Source organism: Nanorana parkeri, unplaced genomic scaffold (assembly GCF_000935625.1).
Source record: "Nanorana parkeri isolate BGI_ZX_2015 unplaced genomic scaffold, ASM93562v1 scaffold43, whole genome shotgun sequence".
Lineage (NCBI taxonomy): Eukaryota > Metazoa > Chordata > Amphibia > Anura > Dicroglossidae > Nanorana > Nanorana parkeri.
The window spans coordinates 2378477-2398308 of NW_017306311.1; the positions used below are offsets into that span (position 1 = coordinate 2378477).

Consider the following 19832-nt stretch of genomic DNA (forward strand, 5'->3'; position numbering starts at 1 on the left):
GGGGGGCTCCCGAGTCACGTGGGAAATGCAGCGTGAGCATGCTGTCGCACCGTGCCTTGTCATGGCTTTGGGATTCCTGAAGTGCAGGTACATGTGACAGCCATGTGATTCACGCTTCCTATATCTGCAATATTAACATATTCCACCTACCGTCATTCTGTCTATGGGACCTTAAAGCACAACTCTACCCACATTCCCTCATTCTCATCAATTGATTCAAGTAATTTTTTTTTTTTTGTTAACTTTTTTTTTAGAGTAGAGCATAGAGTAGAGAATGGTTAACCCTTTCGCTGCCAAAGCCGCTTTTGCGTTTTTACACACATGTTATAATACACATTTTTCAGCTTGAAAATGACTTAACCCCACAAGAAAGAACAGACCCTGTAGAATAAAATGGCGGCAGGGGCACATTTTTATGTCACATAATATTAGCACAACTCTTTATCAAACCCAAAATTTCAGTAAAAAAAACACTTGTTCGTTTTAGTACCCGAAACACAAAATAATACCCAATTATTTTTAAGTAAAACATAAAAGATGAAGTTATGCCGAGTAAATAGATACCCAACATGCCCAGGTTACAAATGAAACGGCAACATAATACGGTACCCCAAATTGTCCATAGGCGACGCTTTATAATCCTGTACAGGACATAAGTTTAGAATTCACTGTGAATATTGGACCTCAAATTATTGCTCTCACTCACTGGCGCACGCGGCGATACCTAACATGTGTGGAGCAATTGTCGTTTTCGTACGTAGGTTCACCCGATGTGAGCGTTCACGGGGACGGGGGACTTAAAAAAATGTTTGGGGTGTTTTTAAATTTATTTTATTTACTTTTACTTTGTTAAACTTTTTTTTAAACTTAACTTTATTGCTATCACATAGAGGAGCTCACAAGCTTCCTATGTGATAGCACATTGGAGGTGGCAGGTTCTATTAGACCCCTGATGTCACCTTTGCACTTCAAAGAAGCTGATGAAGTACAGATTGGGCTTGAACAGCTTCTTCCCCGACTTCTCTAGCCGGGGAATGACAGCTGAGAAGCCAGAAGTGATGCAATGAATGCATTGATTCACTTTCATTCAGCAGAGAGGAGATCAGCGCACAGATGTTCGCTGGTCTCTCTCCCTGCTTCCCGCAGACACCAGAGAAGCAGGTCCTAAGCCCGCAGGAGGGGCAGCAGAGCCCAGTAAACAAGCCGTGGGGGTGTCGGACCTCAATTTACTGGCTCCTGGAAGTGATCCGGCGACTTTTCAGCCACCGGAATCGCTTCCCTGATGTCTCCATAAAGAGGACCTGTTGCATCCTCTTTGCTATCACATAGATGGCTTCTTATCCCGCTATGTGATAGCAATAAAGTTAAGTGTAAAAAAAAAAAAAGAATTACAAAAAATGAAAGTAACATAAAAAAAATAGTCACATCTAAAAAAAAATGTGAACAACACCAATTTTTTTTTTAAAGTCCCCCACCCCCATATACACACACAAACATGCGTGCGAAAATGACGATTGCACCCCTTGCTCCGCACATGCTACATATCACCACAAACGTCGGAGTGTGAGCAATAATTTTAGGGCAATCAATCACTAATAACACTAAACCAATTTTGGCTATAGTCATTGTTTGGGATTTTGCAGGCGTGTGCTATTTTAAGGCTTGACATGTTTGGTGTCTATTTACCCGACGGGACCCCGTCTTTTATATTTTACCAAATATGTAAAATTCATTTCAGTACAGCGTTGCATAGCGGAATAAATGTCAGTCAAAGTACCGCAGCCCTGAATACTTAAAAATGGCCTGGCCAGGAAGGGGGTTTAAGCGGTTAATATATATACTTTTTAGGTTCCATGTAATATAATGTAATACTGCTTTATGGCCACTATATGGCGCAGGGGAGCTTAGGAAAGAAGTATTTATTAGCCTAGAATGCATTACATTCAACCTGAGAAGAAAATATACGAAGAACGTTCCTTTTTGCCTCTATTCACACAGAACGAACGTTCACCGAGTTTTGCAGGGTGAATGGCTCTGTGAATTGTTTATAAATAGATTCCTGTTGAAGCAGGATTTCCTATCCTATGGACTGTCTAACCTGCGAGAAGTTGGCCGGTGGGTGTCACCCTGAACTGTGTTGTCAGCCAACCAGGCTGGAGAAGGATCAGATCTGACAACTCATCTGACGTCTATGGGTATCTACGTGCGTTGTGTATGCTGACACTGACTGAAATGATGACGTTTTATATTTTTAGCTGAAAGGTTACGTTCTGCAAATCTGTTTTGTGTCATCGCTTTCACTAAATAATTTATAGCTCAGGGTAATCTCCTTCATTACCGCTTTATTACCGCTTTATTACCTCTTTAGTACCGTATAAAAGTTCATTGCTGGCAGGCAGCCATTTTGTTAAAGTCCAACACCAGCCAAACCATTTTTAAAGAATAGAGAAGCATTGGGACATTGGTCAGGTTTTTATTGCTGTCTGTGTTCTCACTAAAGAGATTCCCATCACCAAAACTGGAAGGGGAAATCTTTCAAATGGAAACACAAGTAACAGTGTAATAACCTGTCAGAGTCTCTATCCCTTCCCTACTACATAAAATATGTTTTGCTATACTGGAGGACACTGTTATAGACCGGGGACATACTACATGAGACTGCTAGAGATCACCGCTATAACAGCACCTTTACAAAATCAACACTCATACTGGTGACTGCTGGTGTCCAAGGGTTGCCACCTTTTCTTCAAGTGAAATCCAAACAGAATATAGAGGAGAGAGTGAGGAGAGGCAGCCAGGAGAAAGAGCAAGAGGAGACAGCCAGGGGAGGGAGTATGGAAACCTTCTATAGAGGACTACAAATCCCAGCAATACATTAGACAAGACAAAATAATATGAAGCTACATACTCTGTGTTGTTCTGGGGTGGCACCCTGATGTCTCCAGGGTCTTGGGTGAGCAGTGCGGGCTCTCAGGTGGGCTGTGCAAGCTCTCAGGTGAGCTCTGTGGACTTTCAGGTGGGCTATGCGGACTCTCAGGTGGGCTATGCGGACTCTCAAGTGGGCTATGCAAGCTCTTTGGTTGGCACTGTGGACTCTCAGGTGGGCTGTGCAGGCTCCTAGGTGGGCTGTGCGGGCTCTCAGGTGGGTTGTGCGGGCTCTCAGGTGGGCTGGTCGGGCTCTCAGGTGGGTTGTGCAGACTCTCAGGTGGGCTGTGCGGGCTCTCAGGTGGGCTGGTCGGGCTCTCAGGTGGGTTGTGCAGACTCTCAGGTGGGCTGTGCGGGCTCTCAGGTGGGCTGGTCGGGCTCTCAGGTGGGTTGTGCAGACTCTCAGGTGGGCTGTGCGGGCTCTCAGGTGGGCTGGTCGGGCTCTCAGGTGGGTTGTGCGGGCTCTCAGGTGGGTTGTGCGGGCTCTTAGGTGGGTTGTGCAGGCTCTCAGGTGGGCTATGCATACTCTCTGCACTTGCTGCGGACTTGGCAGCCGCATCTGTCAAAAAATTTTAAGTATTGGTGTCGGCACTTAGTGTCTTGTGTCCGGGTGTCAGCTGGCTGCAAACACTGGACAGGTGGCAACCCTAGTCCAAGGGGCTGCATGGCAAGCACCAAGGCCTTTGAGTTGGAGGGTGGGCACCATGTCTATATGACAGCTCCTCATTTTTACATCTGTAATAAGGATGCTTACCCATTAAAGTTGAAATACGTCACCCCTTTGGTTATTGGGTGGAGACTTTACTTGTGTCTACCCCTCACTAGTGACTTTGACGTTTCCTGTGGAGCAGGGGTAGCCAAACTTCTGCTTTCCAGCTGTTGTGGAACTACAAATCCCATTACATTGCAAATCTCTGACAGCCACAGACATGACTTCCAGAGGCAGATGCGTGATGGGATTTGTAGGTGCACCACAGCTGGAGGGCCGCAGTTTGGCTACCCCTGTTGTATAGCATTTCCCCCTTATTGCTGCAGCCAGTGAGGTGTCGCTCCGTAGCGGTTTCGGCCAGCAAGGAAATTACTTTCCAACAGCAGTTTCCTATTGATGATTCTGCCGCTGCCGAGATCTCAAAGTACATTTTTCTTTCAATGTTGATAAAAGTGATTTTCCGTAATTCTGTTCATGTCTGGATTATCGCCGTCAGTTTCATAGTATTTTCATTTCTATCTGTGTTTTTTTGTCTTTATTCTCCTGTAGAATGTTGGCAAGGCTGTACGGACTGGCTGCCGCTACTTGTTGATTGGTATCCAGGGACTGGCAAGTGCCTACATAGCTCCGTTTGGTGTCTCTACGGTGGTGCTCACCAACGTGTCCCGCTAACCTGATCCAATCCTTTGAGTCCAAACATTTCAAACCTGCCTTCAGATAAAGACATTTCCCCCACAAGATGGACGCCAAAGGACTGGGAACCTCAGTGATGACTTCTCTGATCATCCAATCTAAAACCGTCCTGTGAAGTTTGGAAGGAATGCTTCCATGTGAGAAGATCCATCATCTCCTGGTAAACCCTGCGGAGCTTCAAGCAGAACTCTGGCGTGTTCTTGTGGCAGAATTAGAACTTGAGCTTCTAGTTGTGTTTTACAGAATAATCCCAGCACACTCCACTGCATTCCAACCGAAGACGTCTGCCATGCAGCTTTACTCAACATGCTGGATTATTCAGTGAAGCAAGGCATGGGATGGGCCATGCAGCCTCATTCAGTATAATCAATTCTGATTAATTGGACTTAAAGGGTCAGTCCAGCCAAAAGTAATTATTTGGTTATAAATAAGGCCCCATGGTCCAAGTCAGTCCTTGGCTTCCTATATGGCTTGGACAATTCAAGAATGAGGTCTCCCTGCCATAACTCCCGACACTGTTCCTGTCTTCCTGCAGGCTTTGGGTGTTCTGCCCTCCTTTTGCACTCTTCATAATATGAAATAAAATAAAAAGTCCAACAGGGACAGTGAGAGCTCCTCATAATGGCCACAACAGCCGTCCAGCCCTTGGAATTAAGGCCATAGATCTCACCAATGAGGGATAGAGTCCAAGAGAGTGTCAGGTGGTGAACCAGCATTGAGTAGACACTGAATTATCTGTTGTGGGTGGATTGACCCATTTAAGAGTTATGAGGTCGGGTGTCTCTCAATGGTGGCCACTTGGACCTAAAACTTGCCCCTTGTGCAATGAAGCTAATTCATTCAACTAGTCATGTATACTGTATATGGGATTATGTCGCGTTGATCCATCCCAGCCCGTAGAGCCAGAACTGCTAAGTTCATTTCTGGCCATTACTGCACCCTGCACGAGGCAAGCAGCCAATGGACTTTGCTGTGCCATGGCAAATACGCCTGGTGACCTTTTATCTTATTTGAAGACTGACTCACTGATGAAGATGCCGAGAGGGCACATTTTAACACTGATAATTTACACCTTTGTGGCTTATAGAAATATGTGCAAGCCAATGCTGACCATGTAGCCTTCAGTCATGTTGATCCTTTAGCGTCAATACATTTCTGCGTCAGGACAAGTATTTACTAGCTGTACTCTTATTCAAGCCAGCGGCCCAAAATGTTCTTCTGCCAGAGGGTCAGCATGACAACCAGGCATCCAGTATTCACACAGTGATGTTAGCGGTGAAAGCCTACTGCCCTGATTCTCCATTTACAATTGCACTGAAGGCATGCTAACTAACTCTTTAGTCATGCTAAAATGATATTATTGAATAAAATGCTACTTTTGGGTGCCTTAAGCACACTTTTAAGTGCTTTTACCGTGTGGCATTAGGCCCTCGGGTAATTATATAACAGTATTGAGCAAAGATGCTATTGTTTACTGGCCCTAAAGTCTATGTGAGGACTCTGTAGACATACAGCTCCAAGGATCATAGAACAGGCACTGGCAGGAGCCCCAAAATGTGATTAGAGCTCAGAGGCTCACGGTCTGCCCAACTTCCTGTTGACTGCTAATGTAATGTTTTGAAGACTCTAATGTAATAATGAATTTCTTTTTCTGACGTGCTAATTCTTAAAGCTGAACTCTGCGGGACTTTCAAAACTACCCTTCTAGTGGGGCTCCTCCCACACTGCAAGGGGTAAATGCTAATTTTTGGCTAGGGGAACATTAAAAAAGCAGTTTTACTTGCTGTATCCCTCATTTACCCAGCAGCCAGTGATCTCCTCTTCTCTCTGACACTCTGGGTTGTTGGAGGGCCCTCGGGGACTTATAATGTGGGACTGCTGATCCTGCATTGTACAGAATGACGTCAGAGCGTGTCTGATAGAGCGGCTTCAAAGGACTGGTCACCCAGAGAGGAGGGAGCCTGCGGGAGTGATGGGTAAGGTAAGTAAAACTGAATTTAAATTATACCCTAAACAAAACCAAGCATTTAACCCTGCAGTGTGGGAAGGGGAAGAGAACCCTTCTCTGTCGGTAGTTTTGACATTTCAGAGTATAGTGTATATTTTAGATGTATAGCTCACACTTTTTTTGTGTACTTTTTGGATAGAATAAGGAGGGGCTAAAACCTGATTTACCATCACTTCCTGTCCTCAGGAACAGGAAATTAGAAGAAATCTCCCCAAACTAAGGAAATTGCCCATCTTAGACAGTTGTCACCTGAACATGTGTCCCTCTTAGAAGATTTCCCCTCTCCTCTTGTTCTGGTGACAGCTCTAAAATTTTGGATTTCCACTTTTGCCGACCGTAGTCAAGAGGACCGATAGAGTGGTGTATCTCCCCAACAGGAAGCCAGGCAGCAATGAAATGTTGACAGGGGATCTAGTTCTTCCTTAGGCTATCCAAAGCTAAAAAAAAATAATACAATTTTGCCTTTACATACACTTTAAGGAGAATTGCCAACAAGTACCAATCAGAATCCAACTGGTGCTGGCCTGACCTCTTCAGAATTCAGATTGGTCACTTTGGGTTATTGGACTTATGAATAAGAATGCTTTATGAAATAAGTATATGTGATGAGTTGCCTCACCAACCAATAGAAAGGGTTGAAAGTTGAGTAAGAGCATGACCATTGACCCATTGGGACTCCCAGTGTGCTCTGTATTCTGGAGGCCAGATCAGTAACATTCTCTACAATGATCTCTGTGTATTTGAGGTTTACTGGCTGTGTAAGGAGTTTAGGAAATTAGAATGAAGAATTTGGCTGCTATGATGAATGGTGACACGTTTCTGGTTTAAGGCACAATGGGGGGAATTTATCAAAACTGGAGCAGACGGTATCTGGAGCAGCTGTGCATATGAACCAATCAGCTTATATTTTTCATTTTCAAAGTGTAACTGAAGAAGCTGAAGAGAGAACCTGATTGGTTGCCATGCACAACTGCTCCAGAGTCTGTCTGCTCCAGTTTTGTTGAATTCCCCTCAATGCATATTGTTGGATTTTGCTGGTAAAATTAAGTATTTTAGGGGCCCATTTACACTTCTGCTTTTTAGACACGATTTTCTGCAAGGCAATTAAAGTTTTTTTTTAATGCAAACACTCTACAATTGCACATTAAAAATAGTGCATGCATACTTAAAAAGCTGTGGGGGAGGGGGATAATTTGCAACACTTTTCTAGTGTTACGGCAATTCTAAAACAGGTTCATGTGGCCTTTCCACAAGGTCTTCCATGCATAGCATAGCGCCGGACCTGAGATTCACTATGACCTCTTGGCTTCATCTCTGCAGGCTGCACAGATCAGAGGTCATAGGCATTCCACACCTCCCTCATAGTATGTCATTATGCTCTTATATTTGCATAAGGGGCAGAGGACATACCTGCACAGAACAATGTGGCTCCTCTTAGTTCTACCCTGTGTTCTTCCGTCTTCTTTGATTGACAGCTGCATTTTGTGTAACAAGTGGCTGATAAAAGAGCAGAAAAAAATGGAAGATTAGGGTGGGGATAGAACTGTCCTATTACATCACTTCCTTCAGATTGTAACACCCCTTCCTCATCTTCCGCTAATGCTGATGAACAGACTAAAGAAGATGTAGATAATTTGAAATATGAACAATGCAAACGGTGACACGGATTTGCAAGTATGCATGCACATTTCTTAACATGCAATTTCAGAGTGTTTCTTTTTTTTAAATAAAGATATCTTTTAACAGGGGGAACAAAAAAAAAATTACCCTTGCAGTGGGATGTACCCTATATAGCAAGGGTTAGATGCTCATTTTTTGCCTAGGGTATCAGAAAGAACTTTTACTCACCTTATCCCTCGCTTCCCCGGCAGCTGGCGCTCAACTCTTCTCTCTGACATTCCAGGTTGTAGGCCGGCCCTTGTCGTCCACAATTACAATGCAGGACTATTGATCCAGTATTGTAAATTGTGGCATCACATCTGTGACCACCAGCTGGGGAACAGAAGAGAAGAGGAGGGGATTGGTTGTGTGGAAGTAGCAGCCTGCAGAAGCTGGGGGTAAGGTAAGTAAAACTGATACCCTGGGCAGAAATGAACATTTAACTCTTGCAGTGCGGCGGGGGTCTTTTTTTTTTTTGTTCCCTGTAGTTCAGCTTTAAGTGCATGGAGGGTTCTGCACCATTATATTCCATAGAATGGTTTTCTTCTGGAAAACACACATTAAAGCAGATAAAGAGCCTCGGAACATGCTCTTAATGAATGCAGATATCAATGCTAGAAAATGTTTCAAGTTCAGAAGTGTAAATAGACTCAGTGAAGAAAGGTGGGGGGTAATTCCCCCACAATCCAGTCAGTGATCAGAAGGCTTTTGCATGTTGAAGAGGGTTAGACGTAAGTGTAAGAAAGAGGCCAGTGGTGGATTTTTAATATTTATCTGCCATGGGTTGGAGTTTCGATGACTTGATTAGCATGGTATCCTGGAAATCTACTTTAATAAATGTATCCTTGTATCATCATAAGGACTCATGAAGATGGGTATCTGAGAAGCCTTTAAATGGAACCTGCTGTTGACTTTCCAGCTATATATTAGTTCTTGAGCTGCTGGAATGCCTGTTCAGGATTACTGACCTGGAACTAGTACATATCATGTTAGCTAGACAATTGCAGCTTCCATTAAAGACTTCCCATTGAGATAAAAGTGAACCTGTTAGGCCTTGTTTAGACGGATGGCTGTCTGTGAAAAATTATCCGTGGTGGATCACTTCTCACACGGCGGCGGAACAGTGGCTGCCTGGCATTTACGAGCTGATACTGTTGCCGCCTGAATGCCATTTTTCGGGATCCCAAGGGGGCATTGCACCACAAATGTGTGATAAGCACTTGACACCCAGTTGTGGCCCAATCCCACCCCCCTCTATGGTCACATTTGGCTGGCAGTACCAGCTGCTGTATACAGCGCTGTCTGCCGGCAATGATAGCGGGTGGCTGAGGAACAACAAGACCGCAGATCAACCGCCTGATTTTGCTGTCCATCTATACGAGGCCTTAAAGTGTACTGAGGCTCCATACCTCTATGGCTTCAGTACATTAATAACAATGATGTAAAAAGGTTCCCGCGGATTTATGGAATTTTTGGAAAGTTGGAAAATAGAATACAATCTGTGACCGAGAATGATGAGGAATGTTGTACAGATACAGTGTTTACTTTACGAATATTAATTCCTATTTTTATTTTTAATGTCATTTAATTGTTTTTTTTAAATTGATGAATTGAGGAATTATTTTTTAGTGATGAATTGATAAAGAGCGCCTTCCAAATACAAGACAATCCCCATACTGTACAGCAGACACGAACAAAGTCAGTTGTTATTGTTGTAACTGTTTTATTAGGGGGAGTCTTAGATGGGTTCACGTTGTTGGCACATTGGTGTGCTGTGGTTCTATTCATTCTTAATGGTACCCCAGGGCACCTTGCCAACTACCATGCGTTGTGGTACGCTGTGCTACACTAAAAAAATACATGCACCTTTGTTATATCACCTATCCCTATCACTGCCCTATGCAATAAATCAACAAATTTGTAAACCTTTAAAATATAAATAGCAGCTGTGATAAAATATATAAAATAGGATATGCACATTTATAAACAGCGGTAAATAACAAATATATGCTACAAATAATAAGTTCAATGTTGCAAAGTCTTTGTATTGATTTGTAGCATATATTTAGTATTTAGTGCTGGTTGTATATGTGGATATGACATGCACCTTTATTGGTTCGGATTGGTTCTCTAGGCAGTCCATTCAAATGAATGTGCTGCCTTCACACAGTGCATCCTAACACACAGTATACCGCATGTGCAAAGAACACAATGTGAACCGAGCATTAGTGACAACTCTTACAGAGCTAGAGAGTGGTGGGAAAAGCTACATTTACAGTTGTGAGGGAAAATCCTTCAATGGGGACCCCTGTTCTGGGGACAAGGCCTCGTTGACACACTGGCCATTAGGCCCGGTACAATTTGATTTTATATGGTGGGTGAATGTTCCATTTTTGCTGCATTTGAGAGCTCATTCATAATAAAGCGTTCTGTTGTGGTGCATTAATGCACATGTGTTATCACGCAGTATGGCACATGTTTATGTGTGTTGCATTAAGTCACTATGAACGGGCTGCCAATGCACCAAAAACAGATTTTAAAAAAGCGCAGCCCACCACAGCGCACGGTATGTGTATAGTGCCTTACGATACCTTGTATTCTACTGTATAGTGCCTTGGGACGCCATTCACAATAAATAGCACAGCATGTAAAGCAGATGTGTTCCCAATGCGTAGTTTTAGCGCACGTTGCCCAACACACAGGTGTGAATGGGCTCTTACTTCAGTGTTTAATATGTCAGCCAATAATACCGGAAACCAATCAGTATTTTTATATTTGTGTTGTAGAACAGCTTTTGCCAAAAGGACTGTAAACATGGTAACAACGTTTATTGTACATTGTATGATTTGGTGATGTACATTGCTTGTAAATAAAGTTCTTTACAATGGAATTGTGTCTGAAACTATTTAAAGGGCAACCTGTGAAGAATAATAGCCGTGTCAATGAAGACTTAAAGGTACACTGTCCCCTTGCACATTCAGGGCACACTGACAGTGTCTGTGCACAGGCCACGCTCTGACATATAAATATATACACACACCAATGAATATTTTGAGGGATGCACTGATAGCGATACTGGTATTGAGGCCAATACCGAGTATTTGGGCAAGAATGCTCTGATGTTTACCCTCAGATACCAGATACCAGAGATTTCCTCTGTCTGGCAGTGTCGCGATGCCAGCTCGATGTTGATTGTCTGGCCTGGGCAATCAAGAAGCCGGGTGGTGAGTAATAACACACTGCCCGACTTCCTGATTGGCCGGGAAGCCGGCTCCATGCTCGCGGAAGTACCGGTATCAGTACTTGGCGAGTACCGCAAGATAAATATTGGTACTTCTACGCGATACCGAAAAAACGGTTATCGGTGCATCCCCAGTTATTTTTACATTTAATACATTGCAAAGGATTCCCAGAGCACTATGGGGGGGCTCTATCGATACTGGAGGAGACAAAATCTGGAGCAGATTTGCACTGCAACCAATCAGCATCTCTCATTTTCAAATCTTACCTGAGCAAACTGAAGACAGAAGCTGATTGGTTGCCATGGGCAACTGCTCCAGATTCTGTTTGCTCCAATTTTGATAAATTCCCTCTTATGGGTTAGGTAAACAGCCAGTACAGAAGCATTAACTTCCACATCTTGCCCCATCTGGATCCTCAGACTAAGCTGTCTGATCAGAGAGGTGTCACTCATCTCATGGAGCCATTGTAAAAAAAAACCTCAACTTTTTGCAGCACTGTGGTTAGGAGACACAGTATGGACTGATTCACATTCATCCGTAATGGTAATGCATTGTAAAACACACATTTTACCATAATGCACATAAACTGTGTACCACAGTGCATTGTAGTGCCATTCATTTTAAGAGACACCCCAACACAATATTATAGCAGCGAGCAATGCGTTGTGCATTATGAAAATTAGCCCATTCATAATGCATAGGCTGCCTTAAAGGAGAACTATGAGGTGAGTGCATTTCACTCACCTCATAGTTCTAGCCGACCTGTGACAATGAGACTGTCACAGGTCGGCTCAGTAGATCGGGAGGCGAGTGAACACATACCGGTGTTCGCTCACTTCTCGATCCTGTCACAGCTCTCTGTCGGGACAGAGGAGTGGCTGGATTCCCCCCTCCCCGCTCCGATCCGCCAGCGCTGACTGGCGGAACGGACGGGGGAGGGGGCGGGTACAGCTGGCTCTGCCTCTAGAAAGGCAGAGCCATCTGTCACTAACGCAGCTGGGCGGATCGAGACATAATTGTCGGGATCTGCTTCAGCTGCGGCGTCTCAGTATACCGCGTGCTGTATAGCTTAGAGTGATGGGAGGACGCTAGTTTGTGTCCTCCCGTTACCCTAAGGAGAACTATGGGGAAAAGCCCTAACCCCATCCTTTAAAGCAACACACGTTACCGAGTGACATTACACACATTGCCGCCTTATAATAGCCTGTAGAAATGTGAATGGGCCCTCAAGCATGTGAAAAAGAGCTTAGAGCTCCTGCTGGCTGAGTGAAAGACTGCATCGTATTCATATTAGACATGTGCACCAGCAAAAAAATAGTTTCGTTTCGTTTTGATTCGGATTTTGCTTTATTTCTTTTTTCGGAATTCGGGTCCGAAAGTCAATTCGTTTTGGGATTCGGATACGGACGAAATAAGTTAGCGGAAATCCGTACAAAATGTATTTTCGTTTTGTTCGTTCGTTGCAGCAAAGTGACATTTAAATGTCACTTTGCTGCAACGAAATTTCGTCCAAAAACTAAAGTTTGTCCAAAAAAAACGAATCGGAAATTCGGATTCGTTTGCATTCGTTATATCTGTGATTCGTAATTCGAATACATCCGAATCCCTGAATTTCCGAAATTTCGTCCGAAATTGACCACACTAAATAAAAAACATCTTTGCAAATGTTATTTGTAGTCCTGACTATAACAAATAAAGAAAAAGTAATGTACAAAACTGATAACAATAAATAGATTTCCCAGTGATCACACAAGGAGTCCATGAACCCACGCATTGCTGCTGAGGCCCAAGGACAGGTCTCTGTAAACTTCTTTTTATGCAGATCTTTAATTTATATCTGTAAAGTTTATATGATTGGTACATGTCAAAAAAGTTACAATGTTGATGTTCCCCAGCAGTATCTTCGTATTAAATAAAAGTATGGGAAACAGTTAACAAAACAGGAGGTGGGTCCTCACGGCTGGGAAGGGAGCCAGATCCAGTTGTTTTGTAACATTGAGCTAGGCGCTGTGGTATAAACTCTGGAATGGAGGCCTGTCACACACACACAGCTATGGAAGTTCTCTCGAAGCACCGCACCCTCCTGATTGGCCTGGCCGGGGTGGGGGCCACAATGGCCGTCACCTGGCTGTTTCTGTCCAGGGGGAAGAAGAAGCATGTGCGGAAGGTGGGGGAGGTCTCCCAGCTGTTCCTCTATCCTGTGAAGTCATGTAAAGGGGTCCCCCTGCAAGAAGCGGAGTGCAGGGACTACGGACTGAAGAACGGAGAGCTCAGGGACAGGTAGGAAGACTTATTTTGGTACCAGAGTGTGGTATGACTCATTGAACGGCAATGCAATATATTATATGGCGTTTACAATAAGTTATGAGTTATAAAGTTCAGACGTGGTGTGCAAACTGCAGCAATCAATCATTCACTGAAAGTGATGGGAGATCCCAAAATGTTATCACCAGAATAGGAATAGAGGGGAAATCTTCCAATGGGGACACTTATTTCAATGACAACTGTCTAAATGGGGGGCTTCCCTCACTTTTGAAGAGATTTGCTCTCACGTCCTGTTGTGTTTCTGGGAAAGGAAGTACAGGAAAATCTCCCCAATGCAAAAGGAAAAAAACTAACGGGTTTCAACCATTCCCTACTACATCCAAAATTGAGAAAATAATTGCTGCCCTCCTTTTAATATGCTAGTTGCATGGCCATTATGCTGACTCAATACCTTCCAGGCGACCTGAAAATACCTCAATACTTTTCCAGGCCGCCTGACTTCGCCCAAGCTTGCACAAAACTGACCGGCACCCCCTTCCATACCCGGCCCAATCAGTTGAAGCAGGCGCATTTCCCGCCCTGCAGGTACATATCGAAAAGGGGCGGGGAATGGCACTGCTGCTTCAGAATGGGCCAGGAGGAGGTATTTTGGTCACAGTTTTGGGCGGACTTGGGTGAACTGGCTTCACCTCTAGCATCAGCTCATCACAATTGAAGAAAAAGGACCAGCATGACAGCAATGTAAAAAGTCAGCAATGGCTTTCTTTAAAGGAGAACTATGCGGTTAAGGCTTTTCCCCATAGTTCTCCTTAGGGTAACGGGAGGACACAAACTAGCGTCCAACCATCACCCTAGGCTCAGTATACTGCGTGCAGTAGCTCCTATCTAGAGGCAGAGCCAGCTGCCAGTCAGCCCTGAGGATCGGAGCGGGGAATCCAGCCCCTCCCCTGTCACGGCAGAGAGCCGTGACAGGATCGAGAGGTGAGCGAACGCCGGTATGTGTTCGCTCACCTCCCGATCTACTGAGCCGACCTGTGACAGTCTCATTGTCACAGGTCGGCTAGAACTATGAGGTGAGTGAAAAGCACTCACCTCATAGTTCTCCTTTAAAGAAACCTGCCTGCTATACAAAAGTTACCCAACAAAGCTAGACTTGTACACAAAGAGAGGACATTTAAAACTGCCTTTGTCTCCAGGTGAGAAATCACCCCCTGATGTCTGCTGGGAAATCTCCTGGATCCCACCACAGATCTCATTGGTTTCTCCTGCTGACCTCCCATCACCACTGACTCCTGTAGTGAGGTGAAGGTCAGCGGGAGAGACCAATGAGAGCTGTGGGGGACCCAGGAGATGGACCCAAAGGGACAGGGTCACTTTACGCATACAACATAGGAACATTACAGCTGGCCGGCATTACATGCTCTTATCATAAATTCCTATGGGCTTCATTAAAGGGACCCTGTACTAAGAGAAATCCAGTCACTGCCACTGCTGACTTCCTTCTGAACATACTAGTGCCCTGGCTGTCATAATTTATCTTTTGGCTTCAGTATTTTGTAAGATAAAAAAAAAATTAACCTCTGATGTACCCCCCACTGGAAGAGCTTTTGAAGGTGAGGCAGAACTCTGGCACCTGATCCCGTGTGAACAAGGCCTTAGAGAAGTTCCCACTGTGCAACTATCATCCATTGAGTGGCATTTTTTAAAATTATAACTATAGACTAAAATAATACACAATTCAAAACATATGACATTACGTAAAACGACCTCTCTCTCCTCCTTCTTCACCCCTCCATCTTCCCCCAACTCTCTCTTTCTCCTCCCTCCTCTCTCTTTCTCTCCTCCCTCCCTCTTCTCTCCCCCTCTTTCTTCCCCCTTCTCTCTCTTTCTCCTCTCTCCTCTCTCTTTCTCTCCTCCCATCTCTCTCTTTCTCTCCTCCCTCCCGCTTCTCTCCCACTCTTTCTTCTCCATTCTCTCTCTTTCTCCTCCCTCCTCTCTCTTTCTCTCCTCCCTCCCTCTTCTCTCCCCCTCTTTCTTCCCCTTCTCTCTCTTTCTCTTCTCCCTCCCTCTTTCTTCCCCTTCTCTCTCTTTCCCCTTCTCTCTTCACCTTCTCTCTTTTTCTCTCCCCTTCTCTCTTCCCCCTTCTCTCTCTTTCTCTCCCCTTCTCTCTTCCCTCTTCTCTCTATTTCTCTCCCCTTCTCTCTTCCCCCTTCTCTCTCTTTCTCTCCCCTTCTCTCTCTTCCCCTTCTCTCCTCTTCTCTCTCTTCCCCTTCTCTCTTTTTCTTTCCCCTTCTCTCTCTCTTTCTCTCCTCCCTCCCTCTTCTCTCCCCCTCTTTCTTCCCCTTCTCTCTCTTTCTCTTCTCCCTCCCTCTTTCTTCCCCCTTCTCTCTCTTTCTCTCCCCTTCTCTCTTTTTATCTCCCCTTCTCTCTTCCCCCTTCTCTCTCTTTCTCTCCCCTTCTCCCCTCCCTCTTCTCTCTATTTCTCTCCACTTCTCTCTTCCCCCTTCTCTCACTTTCTCTCCTCTTCTCTCTCTTCCCCTTCTCTCCTCTTCTCTCTCTTCCCCTTCTCTCTTTTTCTTTTTCCTTCTCTCTCTTTCTCTCCCCTTCTCTCTCTTCTTCTCTCTCTTCCCCTTCTCTCTCCCCTTCTCTTCCCATTCTCGCTCTTCCCCCTACTCTCTTTCTCTCCCCTTCTCTCTCCCCCTTCTCTCTCCCCTTCTCTCTCCCCTTCTCTCTCTTCCCCATTATCTCCTTTTCTCTCCCCTTCTCTCTCTTCCCCCTTCTGTCTTTCTCTCCCCTTTTCTCTCTTCCCCCTTCCCTCTCTTTCTCTCCCCTTCTCTCTCTTCCCCCCTTTCTCTCCCTCCTTCCCCCTCTTACCCCTTCTTTCCCTTTCTCTCTCCTGCCCCTTCTCTCTTTCTCTCCCCTTCTCTATCTTTCTCTCCCCTTCTCTCTTCTCCCTTCTCTCTTTCTCTCTCCTTTTCTCTTCCCCTTCTCTCTTTCTCTCCCCTTCTCTCTCTTCCCCCTTCTCTCTTTCTCTCCCCTTTTCTCTCTTCCCCCTGCTCTCTCTTCCTCTCTCCCTTCTCCCTTTCTCTCCCCTTCTCTCTCTTCCCCCTGCTCTCTCTTTCTCTCCCCCTCTCTCCCTTCTCCCTTTCTCTCCCCTTCTCTCTCTTCCCCCTGCTCTCTCTTCCTCTCCCCCTCTCTCCCTTTCTCTCTCTTCCCCCTCCTCTCTCTTTGTCTCCCCCTCTCTCCCTTTCTCTCCCACTCTCTTTTTTTCCTCCCCCCCTGCCCTTTTTCATTCCTTGTTTCTCCCCTCTTCTGCCCCTCTTATCATTGCAGACATTGGCTTGTTGTAAAGGAGGACAAAGTTCATGTTACAGCCAGACAGGAGCCTCGCATGGTGCTGATAACGGTCACCTGTGACCGAGGACATTTAACCCTCAGCGCACCAGGAATGAATAAACTGGACATTCCCTTGAAACTGCTGACAAGCAATGCAATTTTCACCTGCAAGTATGTATCTGGATCCTAGAAAGTAACATTGGTATGTCTGTATGCGTGTTTATACACAGTAGTGGGCACATTTAGTTGGTACCCTTCCATGAAAAAAGAAGAACCAGCAATTTTCTCTGAAATAACTTGAAACTGACTAACGTAATTGGCATCCATTTTTGTTTATTGTATATTTAATAAAAATCAGACTTTGCTTTTCATTTTTGATTTAACAGAATATTTTAAATAATAAAACACACGAAAATGGTGTAAACAAAAACAAAAATGACAGGACCCTTAACCTAATACTTTGTTGCACAACCTTTAGAGGCAATCAGTGCAAACAACGATTTCTGGAGCTCTCAATTAGACTGCTGCACCTGCCAACAGATAGTTTGGCCAGTCTCAGTTATTGAATGGTGCCTTCTCCAGACTGAACAGTCCAAAGTATTGTTCTGAGCTGTTCTTGGGTACTTTGTCTTGGAAATACAATAGCATATACTGAACTATAGATGGCAGTGTAGTGCAATTTTACTCTCTATGTGCATGGTTATTAGGGATGCACCGATACCGTTTTTTCTGTATCGAGTACACATGCCGATATATATTTTTTCAGTACTCGGCGATACCAAATCCCGATACTGGAAGTCCCAATAAGAAGCCTCGAGGGAGCATGGAGCCGGTTTCCCGGGCCAATCAGGAAGCTGGGCCGCTTGTAATGACTCACTGCCCGGCTTCCTGATACCGGAAGCTGAAGTATGAATACTCGCCCAAATACTCAGCATCGGCACCGATACCGATACTAGTATCGGTATCGGTGCATCCCTAATGCTTCTCTATGTTACACAGTAAGCTGTTTTTTCTATCTATATGTTTTCCTCACAATGCTTTATTCAGATGTAATATTCTTCTAAGCCAGTAAAACGTAATTCAGCAATCCTCAAGATTTCAGTGCTTCATCTAAACACATAACCAACACTTTTAGCTGTGTTTTGGGTCATTATCCCGTTGGGGGATCCCATGACCTGTGACTGAGAAGAACTTCCTGACACCAGGCAGTATGTTTTGCTCTGGAATTCCTTGATAGTCTTCAGATTTCATTGTGCCCTAAACCGATTTAGGGCACCCCATTCCAGACACAGCAAAACAGCCCCAACACTTAACCATGTTCCACAGTAGGTATGGTGTTCTATTCTAAGCTCCATTTTTGGTCTGTGAATGTAGAACTCGTAGAAAAAAATGTAGTGACTTGCCAAAAAGCTCCAGTTTTGTCTCATCTTTCCAAAGGATATTCTCCCAGAAGCATTGTGATATGTCAATGTGCAATTTAGCAAATTCCAGTCTGGATTTTTTATGGTTTTCTTTCAACTGTGGAGTCCTCCTGGGTCTTATTCCTTGTTGCTCAAAAGTGACAGATGGTGTGATCAGACTCTGATGTACCTTGACCTTGGAGTTCAGCTTTAGAATTTTTTCTTTTGGCTTTTTGTCTACCAGTCCTTGTGGCCATATCCAGGGAGGTTGCCTACACTCCTATGTACCTTCTTCAATTCTTAACAACATTTGCTACTGCAGTCACAGGAACATCAAAATGTTTGAAGATGGTCGTACAGCTTTTATCTCTGACATGCTGGTCTATTATTCGCTTTCTGATGTTCTAAGACAATTCTCTCTTTTGATTTATTTCTCTCATGTTCAGTGTGGTGCACACAATGACACCAAACAGCAGAGTGGCTACTTTTCTCCATGTAACTAGTCCGAAAGATTGAAGATGTGTGATACTAATTACAGAAAACAGTTTGAAATATCACTATGATCCAATCATATATAACATTGTCTAGTGGTACCAATAAATCCTCCCCGACCATTTTAGAGTATCTTCATAGAAAAAGCAAAAATGTATCTCTTTTCATGATTTCTTGGCTTTACACTATGAAATACCAAAGACATGCAGGTATACAGACATTGACAATTTGGTTGGTACCCTTACTGCACATTGATACAATATGTCATTCCTCCTGACACGTAATGCATGCCTTTCTATGTCATAGAGTAAAGCAAAGAAAGTGTAAAAATAAATAAATTATTGCTTATTATTGCTTAGCAAAGTTTCTTTTTTTATGTGTCTTGTAGTCCTGATGAAGGTGGCTTGCCTAGCCCCCATAATGCATTGCCTTCCTGTTACTTTGCTGTGTAATCAATAAAATACTTTGCACTCTTAAAACATGGCTTTGATGCTCCTATTGGCTATATTACACAACAATAAGAACTTGGTAAAATATTTACTCTTCCAAAGTCTATCCAAAAAAGAAAAGTTATGGCTGGAGTTTGACTTTTTCCCGGATCACCCTACCCCTCCCCTTATGATTAGGGATGCACCGATACCACTTTTTTAAGACCGAGTACGAGTACCGATACTTTTGATCAAGTACTCACCAATACCAATTACCGATACTTTTTCTTAAAGGACCAGGTCACATTTTTTCTAAAGCAATACAAACTAATGATTTTAGGTCAGTTCCTAATATGATTCATGAGATGATGAGGGAGCATGACGCCGGCTTACCGGCCAATCAGAATGCCGGGCGCTGCGTCATTACAAGGCACCCGGCTTCCGGATTGGCTAGCTTTCTGACCAATCGGAAAACGCGTCATTACACGCTACCCGGCTTCCTGATTTTCCGGGAAGTCGGCTCCTTGCTCTCTCATCACAAGTGACGAGAGAGCATGGAGCAGTTTCCCAGCCAATAAGGAAAACGGGCAGCGTGTAATGACGAGCTGCCCAGCTTCCTGATACAGGAAGTACTCGTGCTAGGTATCGGAGCATTTGGGCGAGTACGAGTACTCA

The 19832-nt window shown here is 44.3% G+C and overlaps 2 protein-coding genes across 2 annotated transcripts in view; both read left to right on the forward strand.

Moving 5' to 3' along the window:
- CUNH1orf115 (chromosome unknown C1orf115 homolog) overlaps window positions 1-4335 on the forward strand; it is an 8399-nt gene extending 4064 nt beyond the window's left edge. The window contains exon 2 of the mRNA XM_018572130.1: window positions 4184-4335. Coding sequence (XP_018427632.1) covers window positions 4184-4306 — 123 coding nt within the window. The 3' untranslated portion in view covers window positions 4307-4335. The remainder of the gene's footprint in view (window positions 1-4183) is intronic.
- Window positions 4336-13261: 8926 nt separating this feature from the next.
- MARC1 (mitochondrial amidoxime reducing component 1) overlaps window positions 13262-19832 on the forward strand; it is a 16656-nt gene continuing 10085 nt past the window's right edge. Inside the window, exons 1-2 of the mRNA XM_018572048.1 lie at window positions 13262-13516; window positions 16835-17008. Of these exons, the coding sequence (XP_018427550.1) occupies window positions 13263-13516; window positions 16835-17008 (428 nt within the window). The 5' untranslated portion in view covers window position 13262. The remainder of the gene's footprint in view (window positions 13517-16834; window positions 17009-19832) is intronic.